The sequence below is a fragment of the Plectropomus leopardus genome, chromosome 16 (genome assembly GCF_008729295.1).
Source record: "Plectropomus leopardus isolate mb chromosome 16, YSFRI_Pleo_2.0, whole genome shotgun sequence".
NCBI lineage: Eukaryota > Metazoa > Chordata > Actinopteri > Perciformes > Serranidae > Plectropomus > Plectropomus leopardus.
Window position 1 is genome coordinate 2,294,880 of NC_056478.1, and position 18,801 is coordinate 2,313,680.

Here is an 18,801-nt window from a genome sequence, read left to right on the forward strand (position 1 = left end):
ATAATATTTTTTAAATGTACAAATGTATATTGTACTTTATATTGAAACATATTAAAATTAAACAATGACATATATATGATAATCTATCATATTTGGCTTTATCATTCACAAATGTACCACTAAAGAAATAAACACAGAGGGCAGTTTAAGACCTGAATAACACGCGCCACCTTCTGCTCTCTTACGCAGGAATTTACTTTTCAGTCAATTTGACTTCTATCAAAAATCACACAATACACACAATAAAGCTTAAAATGAAACATTGATTTTCAGTTAGGGGCTTTATTTGTTCAAATATTATACAAATGCATTCTTCATCCATATCATTATTATATGATATTATATTTATATATAATATTTAACATATATTTATTATAAATTATATTATTTATCATTGTGTGAATCTCTGTGATTGATTGGTTATCTGGGCCGTATTATTTACACTTGGCCTAATTCAGTAAACGAGATCACAAAGGTTTATAAAGCTAATGCGATCTGAGCACACACTACGCTTACTACGTTCAAACTACATTTCCCAGCAGCAGTTGTATTCCTCAGTCATCATCCTTCGCACGAAATCTCGCGCGATGTGCGGTTTGACCCTGCCCTATGTCTCGCGCACTCGCAGCTCCATCGCTCAGTATATAAAGCAGGACAACGACGGACGGAGGACGGCTGGGGACTCGCAGCCCGGGATTGTAAATAAGACCGCTGAAACTGTGTTTTATTTACAAAAGTAATGCCGGCTGTTTTAAAATACCGTTCCCAGTTGTTTTAAAGTCGTTTTTCGTAATTTTTGGCTCTATCTCTCGCCTATTTCCGTGTGGTTTGTACACTACGCGTATAATGGCGAGCTCGGCTAACTCGAACCCAGTGGTAAGGATCAATCTCTAAGGATTGTCAGCGGGGGAAAATGGGGTAAAGATAACTGAAAAAAGGGGCTTTTGGCAGGTTTTTGTTTTTCTGAATGTGCTTTGACAAACACTACACTGTGATATCAAATAAAATGATTTTTTAGACGAGTCAATCGGCCATTTTAACCAGTTTTCGACACTAGATTGTTCTTTCAGTTGCAGCCGTTTGGTAGGAGTAACGGTTAGATGGGCTCGTGCACATAATTTGAAAATAGGTGAAAATGGCGAACATGGATATATTTAAGTTGTTTGTCAGTTTGGAGCTCATGAGCTGGCCGTTATTTTGGTTTTAAGTGTCTTAGAGGCTTTTGAAAATGTGTAAAAATATATATTTAAGCTGGTGATTTTTCGGTATTCGTGCTGTGAAGTGACGGTTAAAATGATCGCTTGTGTCGGTGAGTGTTTTTGAAAAGGGGAATTTTTAAATATATAAATGTTAATCTTTAATATTTAATACGATAGAAAGAGATGTTCGCAAAGCACTTCGCCACCATCCACTTTAAATTATTATGACTTTTAAACGAACTAAAGCCGAAAATCGTCCGCCGTTGCTCAGTCATCATTGTCCACCATTCCACGAAGCAGCAGGCGGCCGTTAGCCCCAAAAACCACTTTGACCCATCTCAGATTAACTCTGTCCCGCTCCCAAACGACAACTACACACTTATTGAGCCGTAAACTGAGCACTCATGAGACGTTACACCGAAAATAGTCCTCCACATTCCGCCACATGACGCTGGGAGTTACGGGGTGGTCGAGCGCGCAGTTAGCCGCTCCGTAAAATGGCTTCCGCGGCTCCCCTCGCTCCGCTTCTGACCCTCCTCCTTCCTGCCGCCTGGTTTTATACCGCCATATTGGCTCTCTAATATAGACTGCCCGGGATGGGAAGGTGCTACTCGACGCTACGTCACCGGCTCTACATATAAACACCAGACTGAGCTTTAAATAGTGGAGGAGCAGACAGGCCGAGGGGGAGGGAGGCCGAGACCGAGGTCCGCGCTGCGGACACCGGGGGGACAATGCGGCGCTGGGAGCGCAGTGCGGTGGCCCTTTGTGTCGCCGTCTTCCGGTGCTGGAATGCGGCCGTTGTAGACGTTAAAACGGCGTTTGTTTGGGTGGTTGGTGCGTCATGTATGTCAACGTGTCCCGAGGGACATACTGTGTTTACCGGGACAGACACAGTCCCGCGTCATATGGACATATGGACATAAACCTGCTTCATATGGACATATGGACAAAAACTTGCTTCATATGGACATATGGACATAAACCTGCTCCATATGGACATATGGATGCAAACTTGCTTCATATGGACATAAACTTGCTCCATATGGACATAAACTTGCTTCATATGGACATATGGACAAAAACTTGCTTAATGTGGACATATGGACATAAACCTGCTCCATATGGACATATGGACGCAAACTTGCTGCTTCATATGGACATACATTTGCTTCATATGGACATAAACCTGCTCCATATGGACATATGGACAAAAACTTGCTTAATGTGGACATATGGACATAAACCTGCTCCATATGGACATATGGACGCAAACTTGCTTCATATGGACATACATTTGCTTCATATGGACATAAACTTGCTCCATATGGACATATGGACAAAAACTTGCTTAATGTGGACATGTGGACATAAACTTGCTTCATATGGACATGACAGGAAGCCAGTTACAGTAGACCTATACATGTGTCTAGGATTTTAGGATGTTTCTAGGATTTTAGGCAATTTGTTGGATTTTAGGACTTTTCTTAGATTTTAGCATGTTTCTGGGATTTTAGCAAATTTCTATGATTTTTGATGTTTCAAGGGCTTTATAATGTTTCATGGATTTTAGGACATTTCTGTGATTTTAGGCTATTTCCTTTTAGGATTTTTTGAGGGGGTGCTTGTTGACTTTTAGGACATTCCTAGGATGTTACAATGTTTCTGGGATATTTTGGACATTTCTAAGATTTTAGGACATTCTTAGGACTTATGCATGTTTGTAGGATTTCAGGACATTAGGGTCTGCTGTCTTATGCTCTCTGATACCTTACGTACACGAAAAGTACAAAACCAATCCCCTCACTTTATTGTCATTATTATTATTATTATATCTAGTGTTATTTCTGGTGCTGAAACACGGCTTTTGTAGACATTAAAACTGCATTTGTTTGGTGGTGTGTGTGTCACGTATGTCACCGTGTCCTGTAGGTGACGGACACAGCCCTGCTGTGAGTTGATTGTAAACACCAAATATTACCACAAAAGTTATTTGTCTCTGCAGTAAATAATGTATATCGTCACGCTGAGGCTGCTCGGCAGCTGTGAAGCACTGTCTGTGACGTCCTTCTGTTAAACATGTTCCTGAGGCCAGTCACAGCAGCTCCGTACACGTGTCCAGGATTTTAGGACATTTCAAGGACTTTAGGGTGTTTCTAGGATTTTGGAGCATTTCTAGAATTTCAGGATGTTTCCAGGAATTTAGGTCATTTTTAAAATTTTAGGACGTTTCTTAGATTTTAGGATGTTTCTCAGATTTTAAGATAATTCAAGGAATTAAGGGCATTTCTAAGATTTTCAGTCATTAGGGTCTTAGCTAAGACTTCAGTTGGGTGTGGGGGATCCTCCACTGGCACTTTTTTAGATCAAAAAGCTCTTTTTTGATTCTGTTTTATGCACTTTGGCACTTAATGTATGCTAAAAGTACAAAAACAGTTCCCAGTTTGAATCACTTTATTTTTATTGTGAAGTAGAAAATGGTAGGGGGTCACCTTTTGGCTTATCAGGGGCCAGATTTTTGCCCACAGACCATAAGTTTAGTATCACTACTCTATGTAAAACGTTTATTATAATATATGTTGTTTTTTAAAGTGTTATTGTGTGTTTTTTTCTGCATGAGCAAACACAGTAATGAGAAATGTCTTTCTTGCTTCCTTGCAGCCTAAACTATACAAGTCTGTGATCGAGGATGTGATCAACGAGGTGCGAGAGCTGTTCCTGGACGAGGGAGTGGATGAGCAAGTGCTTCTGGAGCTCAAAACGGTAACTCTGTCCTGCAGCGTTGTTCCTGTGTGCGACTGCTAAAGGGGAAATATCCCCAGTGCAGAGGCGTCGTGAATGAGGTCTACTTCCTCCACCAGATTTAGCCGATTCCGACCTTTTAATATGGTTTCCAAAATGTCAGCTACTCATTTAGAAGCTTTCCCCCCGAACAGTACTGCGTAATGTCTGAGAGTGTGTGGGTGGAGATGTGGACTGTGGTGTTTAATTCAGTGTGTGTGATCTGAACCTTCTTAATTTAGTGAGAAATCTTCTTTTTTAAAACGCTTCGCCTCTGATTCACCCAGTTCTTCATCACTAAAAAAGGGCAGTTAACCAACGCATACAACAGACTTTATTCTCTGCACTATAGAAACGGTAAGGGCAACAGTACATACATCCAAACAGTAAAATACAACAGATACAAACATCCATCAGTTACACACGGCAACACAAAGGTTGGTTTTGTGTTGAGGCGAAAAAATTTCAATTGGATTTTTATCGATGCAGAGTAAAAGCAATAATGCTTTTAATCCTGGGATTGTGGAGTTATGTGATTTCACTTATACTTGAGGAATTTTAAAAATGTAATATTTCTTAAAGGGAGTTTGGTGAGATATTTTCCACCAGGAAGCAGGATGAGAAATAATCTCATAAAAAAAAGCTTTAAAGGGCATTTAATTCATTAAATAATAGCAATTTGGAAATGAAGAGAAATTCTAATAATTCTGTAAAATAATTTCAGATATTAACTTATAATAATTATAAATATTATATTAAATAGGCGTTTGAATGCAACACAAGAAATTGATGGTGATCCAGGTTTCAAAGCGTTACGTAATCATTAATAGATGTTTTTTCTTCAATTTCGTTTACTGTAAAATTGGTCTTAAATTTAATTTTGAGTGGCATTAAAAGTCATAAAGCCTTAAACATAACTTGCCTTAAGCTGTAGAAACCCTTTAAAAGGAATCTAGTTGTATTCTTGCAAATAGTGACGCTGCAAGATCCCTCAATTTTTGCAAAATGTTAGTGTGTGACTAAAAACACATTGTCTTAAGAAGTGAGAGGGAATCAAGACTTTGAATAGTTTTTAAAGAGTCTTCTGGTGTGTGGGAGGCATTAATGAAAGTGGTTCATCACTGAAATATTCCTAAAACTCTGAGGCTGCCTCCTGACAAACAACGTCTTTCTACGACTCTGTCCTCTGACCTCCAGCTGTGGGAAAACAAGCTGCTGCAGTCGAAGGCAGTGGAGGGTTTCCACACTGAGGAGCAGGCGGCCCTGCAGGCCGCTCAGCAGCAGCAGCAGCAGGTTCAGCAGCAGGTCCAGCAGGTCCAACAAGTCCAGCAGGTGACTCAGCCAGCGCAGGCGCAGCAGGTGATCCTGCCCCCTCAGCAGCAGCAAGGTACGCCAGCGCCACGGCGGTAAACAACAACGAGCTGAAACACACAAACTATTTAAGTCACGTGCAGCCTTCCTGCTGACAATAAGAGTTATTGAAGACAAATTCTCTGTTTAAGAGTTTGTCCGTTTGCATTCGTTTCCATAGTCGCTGATTAAACTGATGAAATGCAGTGTTTGTACAGTCATGGAAAACCTGCATAACTCATTAAATTTCATAGTCACATTTTCCAGGGCTAGATAAGTAATGGAATTAGTGCAAATCCTTAAAATCCTTGGATAAGTCATGGAATTTTATTGTGTTCAATGAAATTGTTACAGTAATAATTCATGGATATTTTTCAACGTAATGCAGCATAGCAGAACATTAATTTTCTAAAGCTGTCGATGTGTGGCAACATTTTTTTTTAAATCATCGTGTATGTTTAAATAATAATAATAATGATACATTTTATATATGGACGTCTTCCAGGACATTCAAGGTCACCTTACAAAAAACAACAACAATAAAACAGCATAAAATCACATATCATATATGTCACCAGACAAAGTAAAGTATATACATTTTGATATTTTCCTGCTGTATCCTGTCTCTTAATTTGTGTATGCAGTTGACTGAACAGAGTTTGAATCTGATATGTTTGAAAAAATGCCAGGTAATTGGGACAAGACTTTTTGTAATTATCCTTACTGTCCTTAACAAGTCATGGGAACAAAAATTAAGTTTTGTCAATGAAAATTTGTGGCAACCCTGTAATGTTTTGAGCAAATCAGTGTTATCACGGATCTGCTCTTCTGTATGTAATCGTTTTATTTTCATGATTGTTGATTAATATGGTGCATGTTCTGATAAAATATAAATATGTGTCCTTCTGCAGCTCCCCAGCAGCAAGTCATTGTTCAGGATTCAAAGATTCTGCAGCACATGAGTGCAACAGGGATGGTAAGTACATAATGTGCACATAAAATTTACATTTAACTGCAGTTTTGGGTTTCGTGCGCATAAGAAAAACCAGTGCATTGCAGCAGCTGCTGATCTCCACTTTATAATGATGCACAGACCGTGTACTGACGCACAGACTGTGTACTGATGCACAGACTGTGTACTGATGTACAGTGACTTGCTTACTTGCTGAAGTACTCTTTTAGTGTAATATTTTTTTTTTTGGAGAAAGAACTTTTTTTCATGCACACATTTCACAGCCAAGAAGAAGAAGAAGAAGAAGAAGAGGATGTTAATGTGTCTCTGCAGGCTGTTTGCTCACAGCAGGTGGACGGCTGTAGTAGCAGACAGATGGAGGGGCAGAAGGATGTGGAAATCAGGAGAGTAGAGGAGAGAAGGGACCTTCAGAGAGTTGTGTGGTAGTCTGGATTACAGTGGAGATAAAGCCGAGGATAATACATCCTCTTACATGCTCCTGTTGTGTCTCACACACACTTTCTCCTTCATCAGTTCTAATTTCGCACAGTCGAGTGTCAACACTTCCCTTCCTTTTGTACTGCCTTCTCTCAACAACACTTGTGTTCAGCGAGCCATCTGTTGGTGTCGAGGCTCGCATCTGTGCTGTATTAGTAAACTGTGTTTTTCGTCTTAATCCTCAAACACGCTGTTTGAGCTTCACTTGCTAATTTCTAACCTCTCACCGTCAAACCTGGAAGGTAAAATGAATGAATGCAAATATGTAACGGCTGCTTTTTATCACGGCAGCCGGGGGAATATGAATATTAGCACTTTGATTGTAAAGACGCTGTGCTGTTTTTCATAAATATTCAAATCTCTCTAGAGAAATGTACTTAAACTGAAAGTGTTTGTACGTGTTTTAAAACCCCCATAGAGCATTTACACCTTGGCAACCTCAAAACTTTCTTAAATGTTTTTTTTTTCTCCACATTTTTGAACCGCAACGTCTTGTTTGTGTGTGTGTGTGTGTGTGTGTATATACACACACACACCTGCCTGCCTTGTTTCAGTTCCTCATGTATGTTCTCCTTTCCTCCTCTAGAGTGCAGCAGCGACCGCAGCAACGCTTGCTTTGCCCACAGGGGTCACCCCGTACCAACAGCTCATCACCAGCCAAGGTGAAACACCCACACAAGTTTATTTTTACAGCAAATATTCAAAAAAAAAGAAGATAGATACTCAAATTGGTAAATTAAGATAATTTATGAATGTGTGCACTCACACGGCGCTCATGTCTCCTCATGTCTCCTGTGTTTCGCCGTCTCTCAGGTCAGATCCTGCAGGTGGTCCGCGCACCTAACGGGGCTCAGTACATCATCCAGCAGCCCCAGCAGCAGATCCTCCTGCAGCAGCAGATGCAGCCAGGTGGCGTGCAGGCACCGGTTATACAACAGGTACGCCCCATCAGACAGGTAGGTAGGACTGTCACGAGAACAATGCCAAAATTCTGAAACCTTTTTCTTCAGCAGCGAAGGTATCCGTGATGTAATTCTTTCGGACCCGGCAGGGCAGCAAATACGCCCACTAGTGTTGTAGCTTTCTGTTAAATGTCAAAGGAATAAGAAGAAAACCGGCAGAAAAACAAATCAGCAAGTGCAGCTGCAGCATCAGCTCCACCTCGACTCTTCAAAGAGGAAAGCATTGTTTCCCTTTGGTTAGCTTTTTTTAAAAAAGGTTCTTTGCAATGGGAGCAACACGTGTTTATACTCGGCTGCTAAAGCCGGCAGCGTGACGAGGCGCTGAGCGTCCATTCTGCGCTGAGCTGCAAATTTGTTGTTTTTTGGGGTCACAGAGAACTGAAAAATGCCCTCCAATCACAGTAAAGGGGCGGGACAGACGGTCGACCACAAAGGCCAACCGTCAAATCTTAAATAAACGTGCTGAACAATGGAGGATAAATATGTTAATAAACGGTAGGCTGTATATTATATTATATATTAATATGTTTTCTGCCCTCAAAGTCTCATAAACTCACATAGACGAGTACTTTGTGTTTTAGAGTAAAATTAAAATTAAATGTCTTAAATGTTTTCATAAATGAGTGCATGTTTAAGTACATGCATATTATAAATACATATTATTTTGTTTATGTTTTTTTACTGTGATATCAAATTAGATATAAGAATCTCGCAGTTTCACCAGCATTGATATCGATCTGATACATTTCTGCTGGTGTGACACGCCTGCAGGCAGTAACACCTTATTTTGGTGAACAGAGGCACATCATGGCTGTATGTATCTTTATCTTTATCTTTATCTTTATCTTGACCATGTGACTGTGTGTCCCCCCTGATGTGTCCCCTGGTGTTGAAGCAGTTGAAAGAGACATAACTGTTGAGTTTTTAAAAGTATTTTTGGTGTTTTGAGCACCACAAGGACATCTCTACAGCCGATATCTCCAAAACTCTGCACCTCACAACACAACTATCGACTTATTAATAAAACAACAGGTCGGAGGAATGATATGTATTTTTGATTTCTGGTAAACTGTCCGTCTAAGATGTAATTTCCTTCAAAGCCTACAAAGACAGTGCTGTAACATTTCTCTGAGAACGTGTGAGAAAGTGTGAGCTCTTGGTGTGGACTGTGTGTGCAGGTTCTGGCTCCTCTGCAGGGAGGCCTGCCTCAGCAAACAGGAGTCATCATCCAGCCGCAGCAGATTGTTTTAGCTTCAGGAAACAAAGTCCAAGGCAACACACAGGTCAGCACTTCTCCTCCGTCATTACAGATTTAATCACTCTTCTCTGGATGTTTGCTGCACTCTGAGGACCTTTCTCTAATACATAGTTCTGCTTTTATTACTGCACATCCTGCCTCTTTTGTTTTATAGTATTATTGATTGATTGATTGATTGAAGTTAGTGTCACAATCGCTGTTTTCTCCTCTGTGGCCCCTCCTCCTGTCAGGTGATGCAGGCGGCGGCGATGGCGCAGCAGCCCGGTCAGGCTGCAACAGCTCAGGTCCAGCAGGTGCAGCAGGCCCAGGGTGCAGCTGCGCCACAGGCCCCACCTCAGGCCCAGCAGCCGGCCCAGGCTCAGCCGCAGCCCCCGGCACAGCAGCCTCCCATGATGCTGCAGGTGGACGGCGCCGGAGACACCTCCTCAGAGGAGGACGAGGATGAGGAGGAGGAGTATGACGATGATGATGAGGAGGAGAAGGACAAAGATGGGGGAGAGGATGGGCAGGTTGAGGAGGTGGGAGGAAACAGAGTTATTTTGTTGTTCATTTTTTTATAATGTTTTTGCTTAATCAGCGGGACGTTTAGCTCGCCACAGTCAACCACACTGTGTTTAATGTAAAAACCACAGATTCTGTTTTAAAGTCTTTGGTTTTGTCTCCTCGTCAGGAGCCGCTGAACAGCGGCGATGACGTCAGTGACGAGGAGGACCAGGAGCTGTTTGATACAGAGAATGTAGTGGTGTGCCAGTATGACAAGGTAAGAAAGGTTGATTTTGTGATTGAGTATGGCATAAAAAAACTCAAAATTGACCCGCAGGTACTGTTTGTAGAATTTACACAAACACGTGGTGCTTTTATTTTGAAGGGCCCAGCTCGTCTTGGGTCAGAAGTGTTTTCCAACATCATACGGTTCTGTCGTAAAAGCAGATAATGCCAGATGTCTTATTTTAAGGCTGTTTCCATCTCTTTGGTTTTAAATTTGCCGTCATTGTTGCTTCTGTTCAAATCTTACATTTTATTTTAACATCTGATGGTTGAGGAACGTCCTGTGTTTGATCTGCTCTGTTTTTAGGTTTGAATTTGCACTCTTTTTTTTTGTACACGCGCCCTCCTCAGTTGCTCTTCCTGAGGTTTCTACCTTTTCTTCCCCCCTGTTAAACGGGTTTTTGGGGGAGTTCATGCTTAGTCGCCGTGACGGTCTAAGGACAGGGATGTCATATGCTGTAAAGCAGGGCTGGGCAGTATGGCCTTGAAGTAATATCACATTATTTTTGGGCCATATTACGGTACACGGTATTTATCAGAATATTTTGAATCTCCTCCAAAGCTTCATGAATGCTGGACTGGGCAACAAAATCAAATGTCACAATATGACGAAATATGTAGATATTGATACTGTGACAATATTTTAGGGATGACTATTTGTACTTGGACATCAGTAATGTGGATTTAATGACTGAAGTGGGCGAACACGCGAACAAGTAAAACAGTCTGATACGTTTAGAAAGTGACATCACTTCACTGCAGCCTTTAAAATCAGACACTTGTTTCGTATCATGATGTGACGACATCCAAATGTTGGCAAGTGTACGTTTGTTAATGTGCACCGGCGTTTCTTTTGTATGCATAGCCAAAGACATTAGAGACGGTGTCCACTTGTCCATCTGTCCTCGACGCCCACTACATTAATTTCCTTCTCTTCGCTCCCCAGATTCATAGAAGTAAGAACAAATGGAAATTCCACCTGAAGGACGGGATCATGAATCTGAACGGGAGAGACTATGTCTTCTCCAAAGCCATTGGGGATGCCGAATGGTGAAGTAGAAAAACACAACAACAACAAAAAAAAAACAGACAAAGCAACAGGAGCAGGAACTCTGTAACTCCTTCTATCCAGTTAACAGACACGTCAGTATCCTTCCATATCCTGTGACTGGATTCATTTCAGGAAACTTGTGCTGAGTCTTTGAGAACTCTGACAAACCCAAAGGACTGTGAGGTACCGTAAAAACCCGGGTGTCGTCAAAAACGCCCGACTAGCCTTGCGGGATGAGAAACTTACAGGGGAAAAGAGAGAAGCCTGTGAAAAGAGCGTTCTTTATCTATTTTTGCTTTTTCCGGGCTTCTCCGCGTCTTTTTCCTTAGAGAATTCACAAACATCGGAGAGTAAGCATTTCACGTCGTACAGGTGTAGTGGACCAGGGTGACCTGACCCGTCCCGCCTCAGGGGGGGTCAGAGGTCACTCATTATAACCCGTAGATGAGAAACACCTTCATGATGCACTGTAGTCGGTTGACTGGATTGACTCGTGTCTGCGTTTAAGTCCAAACTTAGTGCCACCAGTCAGGATCGCTGCCTTTAGAACGGCCAGAATCAACTTTTGGCTCCTAATTTTTTTGTTCTTGGATCGTCTTCATCCATGTTTATGAAAATGGTGCTCCAGAGTGTTTTATGTAGTTAACAACCTGTTATTGTTTTAAACTTTTTCTTTTAAAAAAAATGTGTTTAATGAAGGGTTAAGACGAGGAAGGCCTAATTACATTAATCCCAAAATGACTAATCGTTGTTTAAAGGCATTATTTTAATCTTCTATGGAGTGCTCAATCCAAAAAAAAGTACTGTTATTTTCTTCATCGGCTTCTCTGGAGCTTCATTCCATGTTTATCCAAAAAAACCAAACTTAAAAGAACAGATCCAACACTGAATTCAAGAATTGTACAAAATGTCGAAAGTTTGTCCTGTTGGTGTAACTTCTTTGCTCTTATTTTAGTTCCCTGCAGCCGTCTGAAGATTTGCACTGTCAGTTTATCGATGTGTCGTGAAATCAGTCAAGGTAATCAATAGCCACAGCGTGCTCTCTTCTGTGTGTGTGTGTGTGTGTGTGTGTGTGTGTGTGTGTGTGTGTGTGTGTGTGTGTGTGTGTGTGTGTGTGTGAGAGAGAGACAGTGACTGGCACGTGGTGAGTGTGTTGACGTGTGTGTGTGTGTGTGTGTGTGTGTGTGGATTGATGTGTGTGTTGTCACCGCTTTTCTCTGGAATTTTATTAGTTTATTTTTCTTGCACACCCCATAATGTCAAACTGTCGCAGATAAACAGTAACAGTAAAAAAAAGTTTTAATTTTTTTTTTTTTTTTTTTTTTGGTGGGGACAGGGCGGTGTCCTTTTTTATTTTTCATTTTATTTATTCCTGAAAGTTCATGAAATGTTCTATTTTTTGAAAAAGGTTGGAAAGCCGCACCAAACTGTGCTCTTATAATCTAATAAGTGTTCCTTTATTTTTCTTTTTTGTTGGTTGGACAAAGCTACATAACGCTGTTCTCCAAATCATTTCGTCCACCATTTGTTCTCCTGTGCTTTCATTTTATTCATGACTTTTAAATGAGAATATTTTCTATCCAAGTGAGTTTAACTCGGGGGGCCGTGTGTTTCTCTGCAGTTTGTTTTTAGTGCCCCTGTTGCAGCAATTTGAAATAAAGTACGTGTTTTTTGACTGTTGTGTCAATTTGGTTGATGGTTGGCTCTGAAGAGTACATTTTTATAGAAACACCATTAATACCAAGGAAGCACCGACTAACCAAGAAGTGAAATTAAAAGATTGTTTTATTTTTTTCAATACACACAACAGACGATTAGAGCCATGTTAAAGAAAAAAAAATCTTAGATTTGGGGAAAAAGTCATAATATTAGGAGAAGGAAGTCGTAACTTCGAGAAAAGTTGTAATTTTATGAGAAAAAAACGTAGAAGTACAACAATGAAGTCATAATATTACAATATTTATATCATAAATGAGAAAAAAAAGTGGCTAATGTTAAGAGATTAAAATCGTACATTTGCAAGATAAAAAGTCATAATATGATGAGATTTAACTCAAATCATCTCTGGTTATGTATTCAATCTTTGTCACTTTTAAAGTTTAATTTCATAATATTGTGATTTTTTTTAAATCCAGTAAATTACGAGTTTAATCTTATAAAATAAGACTTCATTCTTGTATATTTGTGATTTTTTTTCTCACGGACTGAAAGCAGTTGTCCTCATTCTTTATTATTAATTTGCATAGCAAACAAAATCTTTTTTCAGGTCCATCACAATCCTCAAATAATAAATACGTGCCAACAGAGAGGTTTCCAACAGATTTAAAGTCGAAAAAATCAAGTGAATGTGGACAGTTGGAATAGCCTTCAGTAGCTCTCCATGGTTTTAGTCACAATAAGAAAATAAACTCATAACTGATTCTTATTCTGTGTTCTTGTCGTTGAATGTTGCGTGTGCCTTTTGAACTTTTAGTTTTCCGATATTAAATGATAGATGAGCTCATGAAACGGATGTCTATTAAAAATTGATTCTCTGCTTTTTGATTGTTTTGTCGTGTCTGTTCTAACTGCTGTTCAGATGATTAAGGAAATGTATTGTTAATATTATTCTTTTAATTTTTTTTTAAATATTAAATCAAGTGTGGAACAAAACTCAGACAGTTGTACTTTGAATGCAAAAAGTCAAAAGAAAATATTTTTAAAAAAAAATCTTAGCCTGAACTTTAAATATGTGAATAACTGTTGCTGTCAAACCTTTTAATTTTAAGCACTTGCTGTATTCCCATGTTAAACTGGTTTCCATCTTTTTTTTGTCACATTACCCACATATTTCTTATTTTTATATCTTCTTTACCGAACTATTGTAACTAATTGTCCGTTTATTTAGCTACACAGGTAACAAAACCTAATTAACAAATTAATTTGTCCATTAAGTTTAGCCAACTGTTGTAACAATTGTTCATTACCTTAAGCTAACTGTAAGAAAAAGAAAGTCGATCGCAATTAATGATTGTTTATTATTGTAACAATTTGTCTATTGCATTTAGCTTACTATTGTAATTTGTGTTACTTTTAGCTAAATGTAAAAATGTATCCATTACTTTAGCAATTTGAACCACTCTTTACTATTTAAAAGCATTTATTAATTACCTTAGCTAAATTAATTAGTGTGTACGTTTTAATGTTGTGTTCAGATGGACCTGGTGAGCTCGTCTTTACCACATCGCAAGTCGGAGGTCTCAAAAAATATTTTCCACTTTCGAGGTCGTGAACGCGACATGAGGGAGGCTTTCACGTGGACTCTTCTTTTGAACACGGTTAACTATTGTAACGTTTGTTGTTTAGCCTAAGTTAAGCTAACTACTGTAACAATTAGTCAGTTAAATTTAGGTAATTGTTATACTTTGTCAGTTTCTTTTAGCTAGCTATTTGTTACAATTTGTCACTTTTAGCTAACTATTGTGACATTTGTCCGTTACGTGTAGCTAACTGTTCTGACATTTTTTCCGTTACTTTTAGCTAACTATTGAAACAGTATGCTCATTACATTTAGCTAACTATTGTTATATTTTGTCCGTTTCTTTTAGCTAACTATTTGTAATAACTTGTCAAATTTAGCTAACTATTGTGACATTTGTCCATTACGAGTAGCTAACTGTTCTAACAGTTTTTTTCCGTAACTTTTAGCTAACTGTTGAAACAATATGCTCATTATGTTAAGCTAACCATTGTACCAATTTCTCAATTACGGTTAGCTTTCTGTTGTCAGATTTTGTCATTTTTTTTAGCTAACTATTTGTAACAATTTGTTACTTTTAGTTAAATATTGTAACAGTTTGTCTGTTACTTTTGGCTAACTATCATAATGATTTGCTCAATACATTTAGCTAACTATTATTGTCAATTTCTCTTTGCTAATTGAAACAATTTGCTATTTTTAGCTAACTTTGTTGGCATTTGTCCATGGAGCCACTTTCAGCTAAATATTGCAACAGTTTGTCTGTTACTTTTGACCAACTGTTGTAACTATTTGCGCATTACATTTAACTAACTATTGTTACAATTTTTCAATTACATTTTGCTAATTATTGTGACATTTGTCATTACTTTTAGCTAACTAACAGTTTGTCCATTATGATTAGTTAGCTCTTTGAACCGTTCATCAATTACTTTTGCATTTTTAACCTCTTGCTCACTATTTCAAGACTTTATCCATTATTCATTTATTTATTTTATTTATTTAGGTCATGAATACCATGAGAGGGGGCATTCATATGGACTCTTCATGAACATGGTAAATATGACAGTATTTTTTATTAACGTTATTTTAACAGTTTTTACATTAGCCTACATTTGTCTAACTATTGTAACCATTTGTTTGTTAAATTTGGCTAAATATAAGTTTATCCATTACGTTTAGCTAACAGTTTGTCTGGTATATTTTGTTATCTAATGTTATAGTTGTTCATTGTGTTAAGCTATAATTGTAACAGGAAGCTCATTATAATTAGCAATTATCATAATGATTTTTCCATTATTTTAGCAATTTTAACCATCTTGAACTGTTTAACACTTTGTCCATTACTTGTGGTAGTTTATTTAAAGCATTTATTCATTATCTTAGCTGTTAACTTTTCTGCTTGTTTGCTAATTATTTGTTCAAATAGTAATCAAGTATTAAAGCTGATTCAGGCTCTGTCTACACAGATTTTTTTAAACCGATATTTTCCCACTCTATTAAAAAGAAGAAGCATTTGTTTTACAGAGTATCCCCATAGACACTAGAATGCTTTATTTTACACGTCCACACAAACAGTAACCAGAGATTTAATAAAATCTGCACCTTTGAAGGTATTTTACAAAATCTACATTAAAAAGGCCTTAACATCTGTTTACGTGTGGAGAGAACATGCATTTACAAAAACATCTGTATATATAAAGACAAGGTCTCAGTATGGGTATGATTTTAATATCAATTTTTTACTTGAATATTTATTTTTAATGCCCATGTGCACTGTTAAATTTGTATTGTTTTTAGTCTTGCTGTAATTTCAGCTAGTTTTAGGTTCTAGTGTACTTTATATTGCTGCTTTATTGAGACTTTAGTTCTTAGTTGTGTTCCCTCTCATGAACGTCACCTTTTGGAATGACAATAAGTTGAAAAAAGGATATTTACACGCATGTCACGTAGGTGCAGGGCTGTCAAAAAACAGCTTTTATGAGGGGAAAAAAGGTAACGCCTGCACACTTACTCTGTCAGGTCACATGTTTTTGACCCGAGGGATCGAAACGCTGTCTTCAGTAAACTTGTGTGGCATGAGTAAGTGTGCAGGCCTATTCTCCCTCTTGGAATGACAATAAACCTTCTTGAATCTTAAAATTAGGTACTTATTAACATGTCCTGGCAACTGCAGAAGTACCCTCTGGTTTCAAGGGAGCCGTGGTTAAGAAATCACTTATTTTATCTGACGTGTGAGTCCCAAAATCTGCCTCAGCGTGTCTTATATTCCACTTTTCTGGCAGTATAATCCCGTGTGTGGATGTCTGTCAGGGTATGCAGAGCGCGGGCGTTTCTCCCCGCGTTTTTCCCTCTAATTCCTAACCAAACTGATACAATCCCCGTGTATTTCCTTGTGGGTAATTATGAGATAAAGGTGTGGTGCTGTCTGGGATTAAGGCTGAATCAGAAACTACATGGAGATTTATGCCCTTGATTGTAAATGGATTTGAGGCAAGCTGTCACTTCTACAGTATATCACGCCTCACAAAGACTTATTCAGTCCTGAGCAGACCCCGAGGAGGAGGAACGCTTCCCCGGCTGCTTCTGATGAAGTGGGCCCTCTCGCTGCTCCTGGGCACTCAGACGAAAGAGTCTGTGCTGCTGGCGAACGAGGCTCATAATGAGGCCCTGGAGATGCCGAGCTTCCACTCTAAAACTTTCTCTGCTTACCAGCTAACTGACGGTGACTGCCAATCAGCTGCATGGCAAAATAGAGTCTGTAGGCTTCAGAGGAGTGTGGTATCCAGGCCTGTTGGCTGCGGCATGTCGAGACAAAGAGCCTCTATCCGTCTCTAATGGAGATTCCTCCTTTTCTGGTTTTCCTCCATTGTTGAATTCCATGTAGCTGCCTCAGTTTCAGTCCTGGTTTTGACTTAATGGGACACAAATAGAACAGAGTCGTCGTTAGTGTTTATCAGTGACACCTGTGCTTTTTCCTCCAGGTTAAAATGAGGGAAAAAGGCCCAAAGGCTGCAGATCCTGAAACATCAACAGCCCGCAATCTCTCAAGGTAAAATTTTATCTTCGGAAATCGTTTCATTTCAAGCACAAAAAGTCCAAATGAAGTTCTGTTCTCATTACATTCCAGCTGAAAAGCTTTTTGTTCAAAGAGCGTCCGAATCCCCCTCCTGCAACACCTGTCCGACATCAGACAGGCGCTTAAGCAGGTGAGTCTGTAACTCTATGTTTGCACAAAGGTTCCCAAACTATGGTGCGTGTACCAGCAGTGGTACGTGAACTCCCTCAAGTGGTCAGCAGATGAATCTCCAAAATATTTTCTAAAGCAAATTAATTAATTATAAATGTATAATGCAAATTAAATACCCCCCAAAAATAAGGACGTGGCGCATCAGGTCATGGATGTAGATTGTTCTCGTGTATGTGATGAATTATTTGGTGAAAGCAGAAATTATAAAACTCTTGTTATACATTTTTTGGTCGATGCTTAGAGCCACTTTCAGAACAGCGAGGGGAGAAATGTTTTCACTCTGCGGTTCACTCCAGCGGTCATTCAAGAGTCTGTGTGAGAGAGAAACTTGACTCTTCAAGAGGACCGTGCTCGTCTACTGGCCCGTGGAATAACGTTAGGAATGACGTCATAAATTTAGGGATTTTATGTTCCCAGGAACAAGAGCTGGAGGGATGCTTGAAGTCCGTGACCTTCTGCGAGTGACCGAGGCTTCTCTAAAGCTCCTGATAGAAAACGTGTCTGCTCAGTCCTTCTCAGGACTCTTTCTCACTGTATTTGAGTTCAGCAACATAATCTGGTGTTAGCGAGGCGCATCGTCCCTGCTTATTTGAGGAACGGCTCGGCGATGGGTTTGTTTGAAATACCCGCAGAGGAATGATCAGGCGGGCCTGAGAGCCAGCTAGGTGAAGAATGTCAAAATAAATCCAGTCCAAGTTTCGATTAATTCATTCGGCCCTTTCTGTTCGTTGATTTCTTTCTGATTTTCTGTATGATGGCGGCTTTGAGAAAACACTTCATGAGTTCTAAGTGGAGTTTTAGAGGGCAGGTATGTCACCACCCCGAGGCTCTTCGCGCTCGCCCACGTCAGTGTGCGGTGATTTTGATTTTGATCAAACCTGACGCGCACACACTCCGCACAGTACGGGCTAACATTAGCTGGCAGTGGAGGGGAGGAGGCCCCTCACAAACGCAGCCAGGCACATCATGCTCCAGCTCCCTGTGCTTAGCGTTTGAAGGGTCCGCGCTGGATTGTTGTTAATGGGTGATTGGAGGAGATGGACGCGGAGCTGTGGAAAACATTCGGCTGAAAATGATGTCCTGTTAGTCTGTGAGGAATTTGCATCGTGAGTCGAGTCTGGAACGCAGCGAGCAGATGCCACTCTTAATTTTTTTCAACTTTAAAAACCAGAAATCCTTCCAGTTTTGCGGTTTTAAACCAGTGATATAGAGTTGGGCATGTTGTGCTGTATATTTTCCATAGTGAAACAAACTGTCCAGCACTCTGGATTTGCAAGAAACATGAAAAAAAGGCCTGAAATAATCCCTTTTTCCTGGAAAAGTCCCTCCTGTTCATCTTTATATTTCCTTTAAAAAATGTCACCCAGCAGATGAAATGCTAACCAGATGTTAAGCTGTCATTGGCAGAGTGTCCTTTAACTCATAATGGCTCAATATCGCAGCAGTTAACGGCGGCGCAGCTCGCACGTGTCTCAGCTGTATTTGCTTTAAGCT

General features: G+C 39.6%; 1 protein-coding gene across 2 annotated transcripts; it reads left to right on the top strand.

Moving 5' to 3' along the window:
- The first annotated feature begins 661 nt into the window (after positions 1-661).
- Positions 662-10,863, top strand: gtf2a1 (general transcription factor IIA, 1). Of its 2 annotated transcripts, none has more exons than XM_042504027.1 (10): positions 662-876; positions 3,861-3,962; positions 5,178-5,367; positions 6,242-6,306; positions 7,367-7,442; positions 7,594-7,736; positions 8,921-9,025; positions 9,231-9,518; positions 9,671-9,760; positions 10,715-10,863. In XM_042504027.1, the coding sequence occupies exons 1-10, from the start codon at positions 847-849 to the stop codon at positions 10,820-10,822; spliced, it is 1,197 nt and encodes a 398-aa protein (XP_042359961.1). In that variant the 5' UTR covers positions 662-846; the 3' UTR covers positions 10,823-10,863. The 2 variants fall into 2 exon arrangements, with proteins under 2 accessions (XP_042359961.1, XP_042359962.1); XM_042504028.1 differs by having other exon boundaries at positions 7,594-7,718.
- The last annotated feature ends 7,938 nt before the right edge of the window (positions 10,864-18,801 follow it).

Bases quoted from the DNA above. Each gene is read 5' to 3' on its own strand.
- gtf2a1 (XM_042504027.1), top strand. From the start codon at position 847: ATGGCGAGCTCGGCTAACTCGAACCCAGTG. The intron at 3,963-5,177 runs GTAACTCTGTCC...TCTGACCTCCAG, and splicing joins TGCTTCTGGAGCTCAAAACG to CTGTGGGAAAACAAGCTGCT. The intron at 6,307-7,366 runs GTAAGTACATAA...TTCCTCCTCTAG, and splicing joins ACATGAGTGCAACAGGGATG to AGTGCAGCAGCGACCGCAGC.